At 46.2% G+C, this 21,950-nt stretch overlaps 1 protein-coding gene across 4 annotated transcripts in view; it reads right to left on the reverse strand.

The window, feature by feature from the left end:
- Positions 1-21,950, reverse strand: part of UBN2 (ubinuclein 2) — a 645,107-nt gene that overhangs the window by 158,457 nt on the left and 464,700 nt on the right. For all 4 annotated transcript variants that reach the window (XM_085601178.1, XM_085601176.1, XM_085601177.1 and 1 more), the window contains 3 exons: positions 17,629-17,772; positions 16,991-17,041; positions 4,403-4,445 (listed from right to left, as the gene is read on the reverse strand). In XM_085601178.1, the coding sequence (XP_085457304.1) occupies positions 4,403-4,445; positions 16,991-17,041; positions 17,629-17,772 (238 nt within the window). The remainder of the gene's footprint in view (positions 1-4,402; positions 4,446-16,990; positions 17,042-17,628; positions 17,773-21,950) is intronic.

The raw sequence follows: 21,950 nt of genomic DNA on the forward strand, positions 1-21,950 counted from the left end.
TGCCATTGATCTGGGTGACAAATATTGGCTATTCAGCACAATATGCTCCAGGTGCTGTGTGCGCACTTTACAGACATTAAATTCATGTTTAGATGGCTATCTCCGTAAGGCTGTGTTTGAGCGCTAATTACTTACCACCGTTCAGTTCTAACTTAATAATACCTGCTGTCAGCAGTCAGTGTGAAAATAACACTTAAGCAATTAATGTGGTCACTAGATATATAGACCGGGCGTTAGAAAAGACCTTTTGATTTAGGTGTGAGGTTAGCAAACGCCTTTTATTCACATTTTCTTCCACCAATACAACAGTCATTATGAACAGGGCCACTGGCATTATGCGATGCTCTGTCTTTTTTTGCATAATTATCGATTTTTCGCATTTGCCACATAATCTGCAAGATTTTAACAAAAGTTTATTTCTAGCGCAAACATATGAAAAGTTACTTAAAACGTTGCAACGTGTTCCTGCGCAGTGGAAGGCCATTTGCACAGGTTGACTGGTCATACTTCAGTTGCTAATTTCTGTTTGGTTGTTAAACTGGTACTAATGAGGTGATATCTGTGTGCACAGAGTACCACCATGCATAAAAATTGCAAAGTAACGAAGTGATATTATCAAATGTGCTGCATTATGCCACAAAATTTGCTTTGCTTGCCGCATAATTTAATCAACCCGATGCATAATTTGCTGCTAGCTATTTGTAAATAAAATCTGTCAAGTACAAGTCCTCTCCCCTTATCACCACTTCTCTCTCCCCACCACTACTCTATCCTCCTCCTCTTCTCTCGCTGCCGTCCATAGCTTTTGTGAGCATACATCGGCTGGGTTTGACAGAAGCGAATGGTATAGCAGCTCTCTTCTCAGAGTTCTGCCCTGCCTCGCTGCTCTCTTTCACAGCTTTCCCCAGCATGTGGGAATAGAGTTGTAGCTTCCTCTTCCCCCTCACAGGGAGGATTTCATGACGTTCTTCAAAATTTAGGACAAGTTAGTGTAGTGGTTCTCTGGTAGACAGCTTTAAAAATGAAGGACGCTATATTAAATGTGTTAACGCTTAAACACATTTAAGAACAGGCAAGGACATCTCCTTAATAATCTCTTATAAGGTTCCAAATGCGAGAACTATTGGCTATGCTAATGCTGGTCGTAACATGTCTTGTCTGTGCTATCCATCGTGCCATGGTTCCCTTTTGCATGAATGAACTCTTGTTAGCTGGTGCAAAGGAAACAAAGAACTGTGTTCCTAAATTGTTTTGTTTCTTGTGTGAAGTACCGGACTATTTTTCTGACACTGAACACGCCCAAGGCCCTTTCAGCAAGCGTATTTGGATGAAAAAACGAAATGGTTAATTACCAGTAGGAGTAGTTTTGCAGGTTGAGGATTTTTATAGATTCACATGTTCTGCAATATTGTGCATTCTTGTGGTCGGGTCCGGAATGGTGTCTTTGCTTTTTCTTCTTTTGTTTATGGACATAGTCAACCACCATTTGGAGGTATGTTTATCCCCTCAGCGACAGACGAGTATTCCAGAAGTTCCTGTATATGGTCACCATCTTCAGAACTTTTTTTTCTGATGAGCTGTTGACCGTCACAGTTTGTCTGTCGCTATTTCTGGGAAGGTGGCTGGGTTGTATATGAATCCAGAAAACTCTTCAATCTTTAAAAATACTCTTCCAAATTAGTGTTGCAGCATGAATACTTCTGGATTCACATGATATTCAATGATTTTGCAGCTGAATCTGCCTCCTTGTGGAGGTTGGGTTGAAATGCACTGGATTTTGCAAACAGGTGCTTAAGTACCATGTGTCCATCCTGTGCTTCCTTGTGTATCTAGATGTCCACATAGTAATATTTAGTGAGTTTGTGTACAGATTACCATATTCCTGCCATACAGATGTTGCTGATAGGCACATTTGCCAGGAAGGTCAGTGATGTTCACTTTTCACTCGTGGAGTGTGATCAGGATTTTGCTGGTAGTGTTTTCCCCACTTCTGTGTAGCAAATTAATTTTATTAGCACAGTCCATCATGCAATAGTTCCCTGCCATGCTTTTAGTCATTCTTTCGAAGGACACAAAGAGTTGAGTTGTCATTCTTAAAGTATTTGTCTCTTAGAGACAGAACATGAGCGCCCTTTGCCTGTCTGAAGTGTGCAGGGCTCTCTTAGTGTGTGCATTTGGGTTTTGAAAGAAAACCAGTAGTAGTAGTATGGTTTGGTTAACATGGAAGTGTGATACCACCATAGAGAGGAAGCAAGAGCTCGTTCTCAGAATCACCTTGTCCATATGCATTTGCAGGTAGGGCTCTAGGATGGTGAGCGTTGTCAGTTCATTGACTCTACATAGATGGCTACTAGGCAAGCTGTCTTTAGCGTTAGGAATTGGAGTTCTGATTTGTGTATGGTTTCAAAGGGTTCTGTTATCTGTTGAGTGAGCACTGAGTTTAGGTTCCATAGCTTTGTTGGTGCAGACGTTAGGCTGGCTTTTTTGATCCCTCCAGGAATCCCTTTCTAACTGGCAGAGTGAAGAAACTGTTCTCAGGTAGTCCCTGGTGTAGGAGACGATGACAGCTATGTGGACCTGGTGTGATGTGTGAGGCCGCGATCTAGTAGGTAGGTTAGGACTGTGTCGCTTTCTGTCTTGCACTGCAACCTTTCCTGCTTCTTGCACCAGTGTGCATATCTATTCCACTCAGCAGTGTAACATTTGCACACACGTAGCCTTCAGGATCTCCATTGTTTTGCAAGGGAGCTGGAGGTGACCAAATTCTAGGTACTAAGGAGCCAGCCTGCAAGACAAGAGTGGCAGGCTCCACATGACATGCTAATCCGCCTGACTTGAGTAGGGTCTGCGTTTGTGTCAGGAGTATCCTCTCTTCCTGTGAGAACTCTACTAGGTCAGAGAACTAGGTTTTTCTGTCCCATTGCGGGGCTATTTAGATGAGGGTCATTCCTGAGTGTCTGAATTTTTCTTAATACCATTGGTGTCAGGGGAAATCTGGGGAGAAGCGTAGGCAAATGTCTCTGGCCAGTCTACTGACCGTGCAATTCCTCATGGACCTCTGATGTGGATACCTGGACCTGAAGTCTTGGCAAACAGCATTTTTAGGGACTGGTAAAAGGTCTATACTTGGAGTGTCAAAATTTCCAGAAAACGCCCTCCAGTATTTGTTTCATTTCCCATTCGTGGTACATTTGCCTGTTTTCTTCAACATTTTGCCACACAGTAGGTGTATCAACTCCAGGGTTGTGAGTCTTTGAATTGAGCATCTCCATATGTCCTGTAATAGTTGCGACAGCTAGAAGGATCTTGTGCCCCCTGCCAATTTTTTGAGGTAGAACATTGTGTCAGTTTGGATCAGCACATTCTTCCGTTTTAGGTGCATCTGGAAGGCCTTGTGTGCCAGAATACTGTCTTGAGTTCCTATAGGGTTACTTGTATACTCTCTCTGCTGGAATCTACAGGCCTCTGATCTTTAGGTTTTCCATGTGAACTCCTCATCCTGTGTGGGATGAATCCATAGTGAAGGCCTGTGTAGACATTGGTGGCTTGAAAGGTCTCCCCACTGTAACGTGTTCCACCAGCTTACTTCCCTCTGAATCTTCTCTGAGAACACCACTAGATCCTCACAACTCCCTGTGGCTTATGACCATCTGTTGTTCAGCCACTCCTGGATTAGACGCGTGTATTTTTTTCGTAGCGGTATGAGGGGATGCATGAGGTCATCATACCCATTTGTTTTATTACTGTTCTTACGTTCAGAGGCTGACCCTTCTGTAATAGGAGCATCTGATCTGTTAATGCCTTTTATCTTATGGGCACTGGGTAGGGATCTGCTGCCTAGGAGTTCAGTGTCGTTCCCAGGAACACGTTTTCCTGTCCCAGGCGCATGGATGATTTCTACAGATTTATGAATTTCAGCTTGTGTAGTGTCTCCATCACTGTATCTCTTGTTGACATTTGTGCCTTGAATTAGTCTTCACTAGACAGTTTAGGTATGGGGAGACAAGTATGCCTTGTCTTCTGAGGTTGTGGCCACTACCGCTAAGCATTTTGAGAAAACCCTTGATGCAAATTTTATGCACCTTGAACTGGTGGTGTATTTTACCTTTGACAAATCTGAGGTACCATCAGTGTCCTTGATTCAAACATCTGAGAAACCAGAGAAGATTCATAAACAAAAATGTGCTTAAGTCTTGTGGTCTAAACATGGGAACTAGCAATGGAAAGTGTCTAGCTGCCAAATATTAGCTTTTTTTTTTTACCATATTACATTTTTACTCGTTTTCTGAAGACAAGGAACACACTTTTTCCAAAAGCACTAAACAGAGGATAAAGGTAATATATCGAAAAATGCACTGTTGAATTTAACAAGAACAGCTTAATGAGCGCAATGAATACCCACCTTCACTTTGGGTTTAGGTGCAAGGATCACCTTTTTCTTTGCTCTGACAATAGAGAAAGCAACATGTGAGAAAAGAGATTTAAGCAGAAAGACAAGCAAAATACATTCACCCCAAAATTATTTCCTGATGAGATTGCATATCATAAGTATTTGGACCCATCCAATCTTAGATCACTGGGCTGCCCCTAATCCTAGGACTAAAACTACCCTCAGTATCGTTTTATCTGGTAGTGACTATCAAGACGCAGATTCTTTACCTTAAAATAATCTCCAGCTGTCAAACTTGATTCTGAAAATTTTCGAGAAGTATACCTACATGCCAGTAGGTGGCATCGTCAGCGTCTGAATGGACGTATGCAGTACCTATATAGGTGCAACCTCTGTGCACTGACTGTCAGTTACTTTCGTGACTTTCCACGCCAGGAGCACAGAACCACCAGGAGCACAGAGCCACAATGAGCACAGATCACTGGTGTGATAAACTAAGGCTCTTAAGAGGGTATTCCCTATATAGTAATTGGTTCATAGAGCGGTAAGAATGGGCGGGTCGGTAAGGAACTTGTGGCTAGATAGATCCTCTACCAGATAGCAAGGTACTGAAGGTAGGTAGCTTGTTTATCTGATAGAGATGTCTAGCTGCAGACTCTTTACCTTAGAATAGATATCCAAGCAAAATCCGACCCTCCACCCCCCCCCCCGGGCTGTGGGGCTGCAAAACCAATTTGGCCAGAAAGTCCTGCAGAACAGAAAGGGTGAAACACTATTCACGAAGGACCTGACAGCCCAGGTAGTAGTGTTTGGTGAATGTGTGCAGTGAAGCCCACGTTGCTGACTGGCAGATACCCAGAACTGGGATACCCTGTGCTAATGCAGTGGTCGCAGCCTTGGCTCTGGTGGAGTGTGCCTGCAGGACCTTGAAGGGTGGGAGGTTGCTACTTGGCAAATGCATAACAGATGTTAATGCATATGACAATCAATTGCAAGATGGTCCTTTTTAGGTCTCGCCTGACCCAGCGCTTGCGCTGGTCTGGCGAGACTTAAAGTAAGGGTTTCAAAAAATGCTACCGCCGGCCACAGCTTGCAGTGCATGTGTGCGGGCGCACACTTGAGCAGAGGCACCATATGGCAGGATTACTGCTGCGCGTGCACCACTCGCGCACATGCACCGCAAGCTGTGGCCGGCGGTAGCATTTTTCCCCCGCCACGGCAGTCATTTCTCAAAGCGGGCGCTTGCTTTTTTTTTCTGTTTATTACCTCTATGTAGTAATGGCGGCACCCGTGCTTTAGCTTAAACATCTTAGGCTAAAGTCGGGTGCTGAGATTGCTTCAAAAGTAAAGAAATAGACAACTCTTTACTTTTGAAGCAATCTCGGCATCCAACTTTAGCTTAAGATGTTTAAGCTAAAGCACAGGTGCCGCCATTGCTACAGAGCAGTAATAAACAGAAACAAGCATTGGCATAGCCAATAGGTCTCGCTTTTGGGACCTTATAAGTATTTAGTTATGCAACTGTTGCATGGCTAAACACTTATAAGGTCCCAAAGTCGAGACCTATTGGCTATGCCAATGCTTGTTTGAAACAGCCTTCTCTTTCTTTGTTCCCACATGACCCACTAAGAGTGGACTGTCCCACACAGAATTCTTTTGTGCGGTCAACTTAGGACGACAACCCTCTTGATCCAGACGGTGGAGTCTCTACTCTTCTTTGAAGCGAAGGAGCGGAGCAAATAAGGTAGGCAGGGGGGGTTTGGGGCACCATGTCTGAGAGATTCACCTAATGCTGTGCCCACTGGGACTTCAGATCCCACTGCAGAGCCTGGATATGCCATCGAGCACGAGTGACCAGAAGGATGAAGGCCAACAGCCTTAGAGTCAGTCTCATGGAAATCCAGGATAGAGGCTGAAACAAAAGTATTATAGCCTGAATACCCTGGACTCACTGCGCAGGAAGACAGGCCCCTAACTGCTCTGTGTCCAGGACTGCTCCAATGAAAAGGAGCTTCTGAGAGGGAGAATGGTGCGACTTCATTATGTTGATATTGAACCCCAGCGAATGCAGGAGGTTCACTGCAGTCTGAAGGTGGGAGACAACTGCCTGGGGCGAGCCCGCCTTCAATAGTCAATCGACGAGGTAGGGAAAGATTGGAACTCCTGACCTATGCAGATGAGTGGCAACCACTGTCGTCACTTTCATGAACATCCAAGGAGTGCTGGCAAGGCGGAAAGGGAGGGCAGCGAACTGAAAGTTCTCTTGGCCCACCATGAACCACAGGTAATGTCTGTGGGCAGGCAGGACGGAAATGTGGAAATATGTGTCCTACAAGTCAAACGCTACCATCCCGTCTCCTGGGCCAAGGGTAGACAGAACGTGGGCGAGCATGAGCATTCTGAAGTTTTCTTTTCTCAAGAAGAAGCTGAGAAGGTGCAGATCGAGCATAGGATCAAATCCTCCGTGCTTCTTTGGCACCAGAAAGTAGTGGGAATAGCAACCACAATCCACTTCTGGTGCAGACACCATCTCCATATCTCCCTTGACCAAGAGAGCCTGCGCTACTTGATGGATCAAGGAGAGATGATCCTCTGTCAGCTGATCGTGAGTGGGAGGCATGGATGTAGGGGTAGTTACAAAGGGAAGGGAGTAGCCCCTTTGGACGATAGGGAGAACCCAGCGTCCTGGTGCCACTGACGGCCTGTGGCGCAGGTGATGGGTATCCTGCTTCCCACTCGATGCCCAAGATGGTCGGAGGGCAAACTAAAGAGGTTTGGAGGCAGCGAAGCGGCTGCTAGGGTAGGGGGTGGTGGACTGATTTGACCGCTGGCTGCCTGTTCCATGCTGACTCTGAGACCCCGCACCCTCGGCCCCAAAAAGGGTGTGAAGCCTGTTGGCCCTGGTGCTGGGAAGATATGGGCGCAGCTGGAGACCCCCTTCCATGGCCACAAAAGCAGCAGATGGTGGATTGGGGTTGGCGAAGGGCCCAGGACCAGCCCAAAGGCTTGCCCGTAGTTCTGTCATCCTTAAAGTGCTCCAGAGCTGAATCAGCCTTCTTAGAAATAGGCAAGAACCACGAAAGGACATGCCCATGAGGAAAGACTGGATATCCCCTGAAAAAATTGTTATCCTCAACCAGACGTGGCACTGCAAGGCCATTGACGTGGCAGTCCACACAGGTCTTGGAGTAGTGTTCCTGCTCCAAGCACCACAAGCACACCAAGTGGGGATCTGTCACAGATATTTGCCTGTTACAGGTCCCACATGGTTTCAAACCAGTCGGTTTCTTGGGTGACATCTTTTCACACCAGGAGAAAAATACCAAAAACGTCTGAGAAAATGTCTAAAAAAGACTAGTCAAATTGTGACAGAGGGGTAGCTCAGGCCAGATCAGCGCCATCTGGTGTAGAAAAGAAAGAACGGACGTCAGCGAGCCGCTGTGACGTCTATATAGGTAACGTGCATCTCAATTTAGGCGTGGAATGACACCACGTGGAGCTGAATGACCCCACCTACCGGCACAGAGGGGTACTGCTTGAAAATCTTCCGGATCCAGTCTGACGTCTGGGGATTATTCTAAGGAAAGGAATCTGTTGCTAGAAGTCCATATCAGATTTAGCTTTTAGTGATACATATAAGGAGGACTTTGTCATATGAGTTCTCATACATGGCATGACATAGCACAAACAAGCTCCACAGCGGACCAGACAGTTTTTGGTTACTTATCCAAATGATATCTATTTTAAAAAGTGCAGAATTGCTGAGAGTGCTTGGCGTGCCAAAGTAAGATGACCCTAAACGTGATACATTAAAGAAATTCATATAAACAGTAGCACAGCAGCCAGCTTAATTGCTTCAGAACCCTCTGGGGCTCCTTTTTCATCCGTCCTTGATTCTTTTCGACCTGGAACCTTTCAAAACACTCCACTATTCGGACCAGCAACCCTGCCCCCCAACAACCCTCTTCTCATGTTCTCAGTTTTCACCTTTGAATTTTGGGTACATCTTGGCCTCTCATTCCCCTGTCTTTAGTCTGTCTAAATTTCTACAATCCTATCCATTACTAACCTTGATTTGGGTTGAAACATCATTGACTATACTTTCATGTGGAGTAGAGATTTAACTGCATGGATTTGTTTTTTCTCTTATTACCCCACATGTTCCTAAATCGCACTTCTGTTGATGAAGCTTTTAACCTCTTCAGTGCCCATGACGAGATAGTCTCGTCATGGAGCACGGTTGCGCTGTGCCCATGACGAGACTATCTCGTCATGAACCCCACCCACTAGTGCAACGCCCGGCACAGGAGAGGGAATGGGCGTGGCACTGAAGGGGTTAAATGTCTCATTCTTAGGAGCACTGAGCACTCTCTGCACTTCTGAACTCTTTCATAAAAACGCTTTATAATATGGAGCATGTTCATAATTGAGAAGCACTATGCACTTTAACTTATGAATACACTAAAAGTTATGTTGTGGCTACTAAATTGAATCTTTGTAGCCATCCTAATCAAATGCCTTTAAGGAAACTATTGCCTTTCCACATATATACCATTACCCAGGCTCAGCTTGTGTCATTTGAGATGCCTTTGTTCTCCTTTACACAATCATGAAGTCAATCACAACCTTAGAGCAACGTTTAGCACCACCCTATCCTTCTTCATCTGTTAGTCAATATAGCCGATCAATAGGACCACCATGACTTTAACACCAAAAATGTTTTCCATGCATATGTGTGCAGTTCATCAATTGTTTAACTGATACCAAAGATGAACCACTCTCATACACATTAGCTCACTCAGCAGCATCTGTCTTGTACTTGCCACATGCCCCCCAAAACTTCACCCTAGATTTCTCTTTCCATGAACTATATACAGTTGCAGGTCCAGTGACTTTTCTACTTTATAAAATGACTGTCACGCATGGAGCACCCAACAAAAGATATATTACCACGATGGTGACTTTTCATTCTAGCGCAGCTCAGTCAGTTTCTGGAATACCCTACCGTTATCAGTGATAGGTAGGGTGTCAACCATGGAATTTTTACCACGATGCTTCTATACACTATAGAACCAACTAGGCCTGACCCCGGGCGCTATCTTTAGGGTACTGGTTAACTTCCTAACCTCTCTAGTGCAGGCAGGTAAAAGGAGCAGATTGCAGTACTGAAAAGGGACAGAGAAAGAGGAGGTCTGGGTTTACCTGACATGGAGCTTTATTACTTAACTGCCAAATTCCACTATGCAGTGCTGAGCTGTGAAGATGCAAAAACCGGGGAGACTAGGCTACTGGGGAGACAGGTGGACCAAGGCTCACTGCTGGTGTGCCCAATTAAGGGGGCAGCATGGCTCAGAGAGAATCCGTACATAGTGAGGCGAGTGGCGGAAGCATGGAAAGACCACGGTTAAGCTAGTCTTGAAAAGGGTCCGTACTCTGGGGATTTGCCCTTAAAATGGTTGCTACCCTTCCGACAGAAAAACCAGAGCATGCCACCGTGGAGGTAGAAGGGGGATGCACCACACTGGGTGACCTGCACCTGGGGTACAGGTTCATCACCTTAGCAAAGGCTAGAGAGACATTTAGCATGAGAGGTGGACAATGTTTGCAATTTGCTAAACTGTCTGGGATGGCTGGTGAGGTGAGACAGTGCTTCCCGTATACGGCCCAGGGAAGCACTACTCTGGCTATAGTGAGTACCACTCACACAAGACATTTCATATCACACCTTTATACGGCTATTAAAACAGACACGCCAAAAGCCCCATGGAAAGCCAAGCGACACTGGAAGGAGGACCTGGAGGAGTTACTGAAAGACTGGGAGATAACGTACGCCTTGAAGCAAAATGTAGTGAGCAATGCTTGTTTTAAGCTGGTCCACTATATGGACCACACGCACCTCACACCGGACCAGATGCACACATTATACCCACAGAAACCACCTGCATATGCCAGATGCTGCACCCCTAAAGTCACATTCCTACAGATGACCTGGGCATGTGACCCTGTTTGGGAATTCTGGAGGGAGGTGGTGACTAATTTGACCAGGAGAGCCACCATCTCCATAGAAAGCACAATCACTGCCTGGTGGGATTAATACCGTACAATACCGCACCCATAAAAGGGAAAAATTAGATACAGATTAACTGCAAGGAGATTGCGGCAATAAACGACCGCACTTACTCTAACAATAGGGACAGTTAAATGCTTATCTATGGTGTACAGAACCATAAGTTCAACCCCTCAACTTCCAAAGGGAGAATATCCAAACCTTAAATTAATCTACAGTGGTTCAGCACAATGTAAATCTTATCACTCATATAAGAACAGTCTGGATTAGCACCCTGAAGAAGTCCGCAAGGACGAAAACGCACTGGCTACTGTTCTGAATGGAATGTCAAAAGAAGAAAATTAATAAGGAAAATGCTACTTACCAGTATGCATCTGTTCTTGGCATGTAGAGCCGCAGATCCGTACACTGTGCATAGATCGCCATCTGGTGTTGGGCTTGGATGCTTGCACTTTGTTGTTGTCTTGGAAGAAGTCTTTTGTAGTCATGAGATAGGCGACTCCTCCCTTGGACGATGGTGCGCATGGGCATCGACTCCATCCTCAGTTTGTTTTTCACCATGATGGGAAACGATGGAGTCAGTACGAAATAGAAGAGATGTGAATGTATCTAATTAAGATAATACTGGAACAGATACAGGTTCTGGGGAGGTGGGTGGGCGTGTACAGATCTGCAGCTCTACATGTCAAGAACAGATGCATACTGGTAAGTAGCATTTTCCGTTCGAGGCATATGAGCTGCAGATCGTACACTGTGCATAGACTGTACAGCAGTGTCTCCACTAGCGGTGGTCACCTGTTTATCGGTTGCAGTAGTTTGAAAAAGTGATTTAAGAACAGCTTGGCCTACAGAAGCCTGTTGCTTAGCCTGCACGTCAACACAATAGTGTTTGGTGAAGGTGTGGTGTAAACCATGTTGCTGCTTTACATATGTCATCTAAGGGGATGTTCCCTAAGAATGCCATGGAAGCCACTAGTTTGCGTGTTGAATGCACTCTAGGGGGAATTGTTAATGTGAGTTTAGCCTTTTGGTAGCATATTTGAATGCATTTTACTATCCACCTCGCTATCCCAGCCTTGGCGATGGGGTTACCTTATGAGGTGAGGAGAAGGCTTCAAACAGTTGTTTTGTTTTTTGAAAGGGTTTAGTCCTGTCAATGTAATAAAGTAGTGCTCTTTTGACGTCTAGAGTGTGTGAAGAGCTCTCTCTGCTACGGAGTCTGGGTTTTGAAACAAACACCGGTAACTCAACTGATTGGTTAAGATGAAAAGTAGAGATGACTTTGGGAAGGAATTTTTGATTTCTTCTGAGAACCATTTTGTTACGGTGTATTTGTAAGAATGGTTCTTGTATGGTTAAGGTCTGGGTCTCACTCTTCTGAGATAAGTGATTGCGACAAGGAAAGCTACTATCCATGTGAGGAACTGAATTTCACATTTATGTAGCGGTTCAAATGGGGGACCCATGAGCCTAGTAAGAACAGTATTTAAATTCCACACCGGAGAGGGAGGCAATTTGGGAGGAATTATTCTTTTAAGGCCCTCCATAAAGGCTTTAATTGCAGGTACTCTAAATAGTGACAAGTGTTGTCTATTTTGTAAATAAGCAGCTAGTGCTGCTAGATATAATCGTATGGATGAATATGCCAAATTACATCTTTGCAAGTGTTGCAAGTAGCAAATGATGTCCTGGATGGAAGCATCCAGCGGATCAATATGATTGTTACTGCAGTAGAGGACATATTTTTCCATTTTGCAGCATAGCAAGCTCTAGTAGTAGGGCGTCTTTAATGATGTTCATACAGTCTGGCGGAAGGTTAAGATAACCTAACTCTAGGATTTCAGGAGCCAGATTGCTAGATTCAGTTGACCTGGATCGGGGTGCCTTATCTCTCCATGGTTCTGCGTTAGCAATGTTGGAGAGGCGTAGTTTTTGGTGTGGAACTACTGAGAGTTCCAGCAGTGTTGTGAATCACTGTTGGCGTGCCCATGTGGGAGCCACTAGGATCATCTTGAGAGACTGTTGCCTGAGCTTGCGTACTACTAGGGGAATCAGTGGGAGTGGGAGTGGCAGAAAAGCATATGCAAATCTGCCTGACAAGTTCATCCATATTGCATTGCCTTTGGACAACGGGTGTGGAAACCTGGCGGCGAAGGTTGGGCATTTTGCATGTGCATGTGTGGCGAACAGATCTATGTCTGGTTGACCCCACAGTTGGAAAAATGGTTGAAGACCTTGGGGATGAAGTTCCCATTTGTGTATCTGCTGTGTCTCCCGACTTAGCAGATCCCCAATCTGTTTGTGAACTCCTGGAAGATGTTCTGCAAGCAGGTATGTTTTGTGGAATGGCCCATCTCCAAATGTTTTGTGCGAGCTGGGTCAGCTGCAAAGAATGTGTGCCTCCTTGTTTCTGTATGTAATACATGGCTGTCATGTTGTCCGTCAGGACTAGGACAATCTTGTGTTGTAGATGTACTTGGAATGATTTTAATGCTAGAAATATTGCTAGTAATTCTAGGTGATTGATATGGAGCACTTTGTTGAGTGGTCCATTTGCCTTGAATTGTATGTTATAGGAGATGGGCTCCCCAACCGGTAAGTGATGCGTCTGCTGTTAGCACGATCTGTGAAACCGGTTCATGGAACGGACGCCCTTTGGACAGGTTTTCTCTGTTCCACCACTGCATAGAGCGATGTGTGCAGCTGTCCACTAATACCAGAACTGTAAGTTGTCCCTGAGCCTGGTTCCACTGATGTGCTAGGCATTCCTGTAAGGGGCGCATCTTAAGTCTTGCATGTGGTACGATAAGGATGCAAGAGGCCATCATTCCTATGAGTTACATGACTACCCTTGCTGGAAGGGAGTGCTGTGGTTGAAAGTTGGTGATTAGGGCTTGTATACTGGCTATCCTGGCTGGATTGGGATATGCCAGAGCTCTGGAGGTGTCTACTGTGGCCCCTAGATACTGATGTATATGAGAAGGTTGAAGATGTGACTTGGTGTAGTTTACTGTAAACCCCAAGTCGTGTAGCAGCTGGATGGTTTGATGAGTGTGATGAACACACTGGTTGAATGACTTGGCTTTTATTAGCCAGTCGTCGAGATATGGGAAGACATGGATTTTTTGTCTTCTCAAGTGTGCTGCTATCACCGCAAGGCATTTTGTGAACAATCTGGGTGCGGTGGTCACCCCGAATGGAAGGACTTTGAACTGATAGTGTTGTCCATCCACTATGAACCTTAGATACTTCCTGTGAGCAGGCTGTATGGGAATGTGGAAGTAGGCGTCCTTGAGATCTAATGTGGCAAGGAAGTCACCTTGTTGCAGCAATGGGAGGACCTGTTGGAGAGTGATCATATGAAAATGATCAGACTGTATATAAAGATTGAGGGGTCTGAGGTAGAGTATTGGTCTTAGAGTGCCGTCCTTCTTGGGGATTAGGAAATATAGTGAGTAAACCCCTGTTCATTGATGCGGTAAGGGAACTGGTTCTATTGCATGCTTTTGAAGCAGTGAGAGAACCTCTTGATTTAATAGTTTAAGGTGTTCCGTGGACATTGGACTCTGTTTGGGTGGTAGGGTGGGTGGGGTTGCTGTAAGTTCCAGGCAGTAACCATACTGGATAATTTGTCTTACCCACTTGTCTGTTGTGATGAGTCCAGACAGGCACTGTGAAAGACTCCCCCCGACCGGAGTGGAATGGTAGGGGGAGAGTGGAGGGAAGTCACTGTTTATTAGTGGGGGAGGCACGGGTGTTATTGTTACCTCGGCCTCTCCCTTTGTTATTTCCCCTGCAACCGCCTCTAAAATATCCTCTGTTGGGGGATGTTTGCGTGGTATTTTTGTAGGAAGAGGAGGCGGTCTCTGTTCCAATGTTTTTGGCTGCTCCTCTATAAAAGGAGCGACGAAAGGAACCACGTGTGATGGTCTGTAATGCTCCTATGGATTTAGCAGTCTCTGTGTCCTTTTTCATCTTCTCTAGAGTGGTGTCTACAGCCCATCCAAAAAGTTGTTCCTGATTGAACGGCTGATTGAGGATAGTTTTCTGTACCTCCTATTTAAAGCCTGAAATACGTAGCCTGGAATGTCATCTGAGTAGCTCACTAGTGTTAATGGACCTAGAGGCTGTGTCAGCTGCATCAAGGGCACACTTGATTGAGGCGTTGGTTATTAATTTGCCCTCTTGAATTAAGTCATTTGCCTGGGTTTTGTACTGATCAGGTAAATGTTGTAATAGGGTTTCTAGTCGGTCATAGCGAGCCCTATCATACCTAGCAAGTAATGCTTGGGTGTTGGCTATGCGCCAGTGATTCGCTGCTTGGGCGGCAACTCTCTTGCCAGAGGCATCTAACAACTTAGATTCCTTATCCGGAGATGGTGCGTCACCTGAGATTTGAGAGTTGGCGCGTTTCCTAGCGTTAGTTACCACTAGTGAGTCTAAGGGTAGCTGCCCTTTGATGCAGATGGGATCATCGGGGGCAGGCTTATATTTTTTTAGCAATCCTGGGATTGAGAATTCTAGCTCTCACTGGGTCTTTGAATATGTTTGAGCATTGGCAGTATTTGGACAGTCTTCTGTGACTGTTCGAAGGGGTCTACAAGGAAATCCTCGTCTGCAGGGTCTGAATGCATGTGAACACCATGGTAGACAGCAGCTCTATTAACCCCTTCAGCGCGGCGCGGATTTCCGCGCCGTGCTGAAGGTTCCGTGCGCGGGCGGGGCCGTGACGGAGCGGTTCCGTCATGCGCACAGCGCAACCGTGGTGCATGACGGAACCGCTCCGTCACAAGCATCGAAGGGGTTAACAAGCTGCCAAAGCCAATATTGTCATCTGGGGGAGATGGTTTTGTTGGATATGGTTGTGGGTCAGGGAGGTCTTGGGAGGCGGGGGGGATATCTATTGGGTCATCATAATCGTCCCAATCGTCCTGTGGTGTGTCTGTGTCATCATCAGGGTCAGTGAAAGGGTCATTGTTACCTCCCCCACCTCCTAAATCATCATTATCATCCTGTGGTGGTGAATGTGGTGGAAGTTGTAGAGGAGAGACAGGTTTAGGAGGAAGAACAGGCTCAGGAGGAAGAACAGAAGAGGATCTTACAGGTAAAGTGGCAGTCTTTTTTCATCACAGGCCCTGCATGAGTGTCTGGTGTGTCCAGCTTCCTCTTCTTGTGTGGAACAGCAGCCACACGTCCTGTTTTGGGGTCTATATGGAGTTTTTCCTGCTGGGATCGACAGGATCTGGTCGAAAAAGTTCTTCCTCTTCGGGAACCGCTTTCAGCGCCAACTTTTTCGGGTCCGAGCGGGGTTTGGTTTTCTGCTCCGAGGCTTTAGGAGGTGGTTTGGAGTCCTTTGGCTTGGCTATGGAGACGGAAATCTTTTTCGGTTCCGAGGGTTTTGGCTTCGGATCCGATGGTTTGTCTTTCGGCGTTGAGGTGGCCGGTGCAGGCTTCTTTTTGGGAGTAGGTTGCTCTCCCGTCTTCGGTGCTGAAGGCGCCTGTGGGACACTGATATGCGGTTTGCTCGGTCCCGAGCTACCGGAAGGCTTGTCCTTTCTCCTCTGAGCCCGGCCCGGGGGCGGGGCTTCTGAAGCTAGTTTTCGGTCACGACTGGGGCCTGCAGGCGAAGTCTTGACCAGGGCCTTCTTTTTTTCGGTTGGGGTTGGGGCAGGGGCAGTTGTACTCACTCGTTGACCAGGAGTGATGTGGTCATCTGAGTCGTCTGCTTCGGACACGATTTCAGGCCCGAACGGCGTCGATAGGCCCAGCGGCCCGCATTGCTGAGTAATCACCGCTGTTATCAATCGGCTTAGCCAGATGGGATAGAAAGAGTGGGGGGTGCATATGCACGAGTAGCGGGGGCTATACTTGCAACTACAATACCTCTTAATGTTAAGTCTGCGATAGACCACAACTACAAAATGCTGTCTTTTTCTTTGTGTTAAATTTGTGTTATTGTGTCAGAAGGGGCGGGGGAGGGGGTAATGTTGGGGGATTGTTACAGGTGTGATCTATAAACCCTGGAACCTGGTCATCAGGTATGACACTTAATAAAGATAGGTTTTAAAAAATAAATATTTAACTAAGTTACGGCTTTGCATGTGCTGTGGAAAAAAGCACTTAACGGAGATAAGGAAATCCGCACCAAGATATTTTTCCCTTCTCTTGTCATTCTGGTCAATGCAACTGGTCAGCGGCCCGATAAAACAGCCCAAAACCGCAACATACATTTCGCAAAGTTATCGGTCAGGCGCCCTAAGAATGGCTTGAAAAAGCTGTACCCAACTTGCCCTCTTCCTTTCAAAATGTCCATTTTACTCCACAGTGGACTCAGTGAACACTTGCGACCTTCAAGCTACACTTCCCCCCCATGACCACTAGACTACCCATTCATGTCCATTCTTGGCCTGGCACCCAACGGTATTTTCCACAAACAAATCTGGCAAGAAGACCTCTACTCAGTCTTGTCAGCTAGCTCTCTGCCAGGTTCTTTGGCAAACATTACCAGACAGAGAAAGGCGCTTTGTACTTACGTGGCTGAAGTGAGGTGTTTATGAACGCTTCTACTCTCCTTGAAAAGCATCCTGCAAAGACAGAAGCCGGCAGACATTGAAACAATATTAACCCAGACAAGTTATTATACTAGAAAGTTTCAAGAAGTAAAACAAACATACAAGGTGAATGAGGGTAAGCAGAACATGACTTTCAGGACACACTACTAACATGCCAACTAAGCTATAACACTACATGGCTCCAGCTACATCTTCTATCTAGTTATTCACATACCCAAAGTACTATGAACTTTAAAAATCATTGGTAAGACCCACAAAAAAATAACTCCTTTTATATTGTGTGTCAAACATATAAATTCTTAACTTGAGAGAAGATGTTCTTAGCAAAAAACAAACTAGGTAAGAACCAGAAAATTAGCCCCAATAAAACAAGGTTGAATCAAACCCCCTCTGCGCCACATCTAAGGATCAGTCTATATTGTAAATATAAAGCAGCACTTGAGAGGGCAAGAGAGGTTGCTGGCTAAATGCAATGCAACATCTGCATTCCTGTGGCCTGAACTGGATATTTGAGCCGTAGGCAGCAAAACCTGCAGATCAGAGAGGTCAGGGAGCAAATATCCAGTGACATCAGCACACTCAGGAATAGGGAATCTCACCTGGCCTGCATCCATCCCTTAGGCCACAGCGGTTTCACCTCTGTTTCCATGAAGCTCTTGAGGTAGTCTTCAGCAGACTGGCTCTTGCTTGGCTCCAGCTCATAGCACCCCAGCTTGATCTTCACCAGGTTGCAGAGCAAAGACCTGCAATGGAGGAGAAAAGGGTGTTTGGGGGGGTGGGGGGGTGTAAGCAGGAAAGGGAAGACATTTTTACTTGTGGTCCTGGTTCTGCACCAAAGAACTTCAATTGATGTCATAAAAAATTCACTGTTACATAGTGAAAAGTCCAAAATGCACAAATGTTACAGAACAGCGTCAAAGGTGTATCAAAAGCAAGATTTTCCAACTCTTAGTTAAAATCACTTCTCAATGGTAGTAGTTACATGTCAAAGTGTTGAGGAAAAGAGTAGTCTGATGGCCGTACATTAGAGAAGTTATAAATACCCTGTCCCTTTAAGGTGGCAGGTGTTTCCTCTAACCATGATGCAGTAGATGCCTTGTACTAGCAGTTGCTTCAGAGTTAGAGCTTTTTGAAGCAATTAGTGGCGACTACAGGAACGTTCGGAGGTTTTTATCCCCAGTCATCAAGGTAGGAAAGCAGGGTTGTTTAGTACAATGAGGATTCCTACAATGCTGCAGAACCAAGACTAAAAGTAACCATTTCTCCTGCATCATAGAAGCTTCTTTGATGGACATAATTGTTCCAAAGAGTAGCAGGCTAATACATGGCCCCCTTCAGCCTCTCGAGCATAGCGTATAAAAATACTAAATTAATGCGAAAGAATAAACAAACATTTTTCAGAACAACGTGTAATACAAGAGCAAGCTTTTGCACTGTTCTGTTTTGTAATCTAGTGTGAGAAATGTAGGAACTGATATCAAAGTGGCCACCTTACATATGTCCCACAAAGGAATGTTTCTCTGCTACTTTTACTGTACTGAAATGGGTACCTTGGAACGATCGATAATAGACAGGACACATTTAATGGAGTATTAGACATATTTGAAATGCCCAAACCTTGGCAAATGTGATCACAGCTGATAAAAAGCTGGGTGGATTTGTGTACGTTTATATTCGATTTAAATAGAACCCAAACCTATTAGTGTGTCAAAAATTCTATGATGGTGTAAATGGATTGCTACTAAAAACTGGATCTGGATAATATGAACACCACTTTTGGAATGTCTGATGGGCTCTTAGTAGCATGAACACTGTATAGAGATCAATTGATGAAATGACTTAAATTTCACTAACCTAACAAGCTGGAGGTATCTGTGACTAGGAAAGCATCATGAAACCATATGAAAAGGTTCAAAAGGATGACACATTCAGCATGAACGAATCAGATTTAACTTCCACGTAGACGAGGAAATTTTTACCTCCTTTTTGTAAGCCTTCTAATAAGTCTTTCAAAATGTAATTATAAAAAAGCATGCTTCATTAGGACGTTTCCTGTAAGATGCAACTGCTACACATTCGCCTTTCATGGTTAAGAACTGTTGCATTATCTGAGCTAAATGCAATAAAAATGGGGGTTGGAGAAGGGGGGGGGGGGGGGGGGAGAACCATTTTTTAATAAGAAAGGAGAATTTGGCCCCAGTCTTACTGCAATGGGGTGCAGCGAGGATTAGGCCCGCGGTCTAGCTCTGGAGGCTAAAGCCAAGGGCACTGAATGACGAAGAATTCAGCTCGGAGCTCAGTGGCTCGATAGAAAACTTGGTTGATAGCAATTGTCTGTCTACGGAGGCCAGAGGCTCGGAGTGGGACACATTGAAGGTGGTGATGAGGGTAATGTTTATCCACGGTGGAGGGGATGAGAAAACGGCTCGAAGCGGACCTAGTAATTGCAGAGAATGACCTGAACGTGCTACAGAGTTCAAACCCTAATTTAAGGGTGCTAGATGAAGATTAGCTGAGGGCTCATCAGCGAGTAAGGGAACTATGGGACAGGTTGGACTGTGTGGTCAGAAGAGAATACTGGTAGCTCCTACACAAATAAGGCGATAAAACTGGAAAGCTGCTAGCATGACTCCTCAAGAGGGAACGTCCATCCCGACCATATTATCTATTAGTCAGCCAGAGGGGACCCTCACACACACCCCCAATAGACCATAAACTTACAGCTTCACTCCCACCTAGCTAGCAGGCGTATATAAGCAGGGGCCAAAGGGCTGGAGACACTGCAATAGCGCAATTCCTCAACAGCATACCCTTACTGAATCTCACTGAGGAGCAGGGCGAGATGCTGGGGCGGAGATTGACCTCGAAAACCTCCAGGAGGCCGTGCTGGACATGGCAGGGCGAAAAGCCCCAGGATCAGATATTCACCCTGTAGAGTACTACAGGGAATATGCAGACGAACTCCTCCCGGGACTACTGGAGACGCTGCAGGAAGCCAGGCAGACGGGGATACTCCCAAATTCTATGACAGAAGCTCAAATAGTAATGTTACTCAAGCCAGATAGAGACCCCACCTCGCCAGGTTGTTACCGCCTTCTCTCTAAGCTTGGAGTGGACACCAAAATTCTAGCTAAGGTGCTGGCGTCTAGGCTAAACAGAATGGTGACCCACCTGATCCACAAGAACCAGTGCACGTTTATGCCGGGCAGAGGCACCCACATGAACCTACAAAGGCTAGCATGTGATGCACTCTGTTGCGGGTTCGGAGACACCAGCAGCAGTAATTTCATTGGACATTGAAAAGCCTTTGACACCATGCAATGGGATTATCTATGGCAAGTTCTGCTTAGAATGGGGCAGGGCCCGGAGTTCGTGGCATGGGTGTGACTTATGTACCAGAGACCCAGAGCTAGGGTGCATACGAGCGGGCTGGTCACTGAACAGATCACCATTGAATGGGGCACGAGACAGGGGTGCCCCTATTCCCACTCCTATTTGCGATCGCTATGGAGCCACTTGCAATTCGTCTTCGGAGAGACATGGAGTGTTGGGGCCTGGAGATGGACGGAGGGACCCATGTTGTGTCCCTATACGCAGATGACGTACTGGTATACATGCGTCAGCCAGTAGAGGCCATTCCGGCCCCATTAACCGTCCTAGACTATTTCGGTGTAGCGTCTGGACTGGTAGTTAATCCTGCGAAATCGATCGCGTTCCCGCTGGCGGGTCTGGCGAGATGAAGCGACCGCACTACACTACCACCGATAGCACTAACATGGAAAAGTGCTCATTTTCGCTATCTGGGGATGCAGAGAGCAGATTCCTCCGAAGCCCAATATCCCCTGAACATAGGGAAAATCCTCGACAACCTGAAGGAGTCTATACTTTTCTGGAACCAGTTACTGTTGTCCGTGATGCGCAGGCGAAGATGGTCCTGCTTCCCAGATGTCTATACACCCTCCATAACTCATTCTGCTGCATTCCGAACGACACCTTCACCAATCTGAAGAGCCTACTAGTTTTGCTGATTTGGGTGGGCACGCGGAGCAGAGTTAAGCTTGACCTCCTAAAGCTGGACATGGATCAGGGTGGCCTAGGGCTCCCGGACCTACACTTATATTACATTGCGGGTCTCCTCCAATATGCAGCACAGGTGTGCGGAGGGCTCGAACACTGAACAGAGATTGTTGGCTGGCTGGTGTCCGGATGCAGAGTTCCCCAAGTACTTGATGATGGGAGCCAGGACTCCTCCGATTTGCCCATTCATAGTGAAATAGGTTGCCTGGGCCTCAGAACTGGCGGTGACCCTGGTGTCGCGAAAGGCCCCCTATGCGCGCGCGCTCCCACTGGAATGGCTCCCGGGATACCGCCAGATACAATCCGTAATGGACGTGGCGAGTTGAAATGCAGGTGGCTGCGCCACGGCGGGAGATCTTTTCCTCAACGACGACGACTTATCCTTTGAGAATGCCAAGGAACACTACGGGGTCCCGGAATGGCACTTCCTCCAATATGCAAAGATAACCCGCATGTTTCGGGAAATCTGGACTATATTCCTGAGTGAGCCAGAGGAATCTAGCATGCTGTGCACGATCCTGGACCCACGCTCCTTCCGAGGATTAATATCCCGGCTATACAAGGGCCTAAAAATGGATTGTAGACTGGACATGTCCCAGACACGGAGGAGGTGGGCGGAGAACCTGACTACGCCATTTACGGACGGGGAGTGGAAACGCACTTTGGCGCTAGTTCAGTACGTCTCCAGCAACGCCCGGTTCAAGCTTACACAGTTCAACTATTTACATCACACCTACTTGACCCCCGTGAACCTGACTAGGTTTGGCCCAACACACTTATCTTAGTGCCCAAGATGTGGCTTCTCCCCGGCCCTCTTAATTCATGTGACCTGGGACTGCCCCAT

This window comes from Triturus cristatus, chromosome 4_2, assembly GCF_964204655.1.
Source record: "Triturus cristatus chromosome 4_2, aTriCri1.1, whole genome shotgun sequence".
Classification (NCBI taxonomy): Eukaryota; Metazoa; Chordata; class Amphibia; order Caudata; family Salamandridae; genus Triturus; species Triturus cristatus.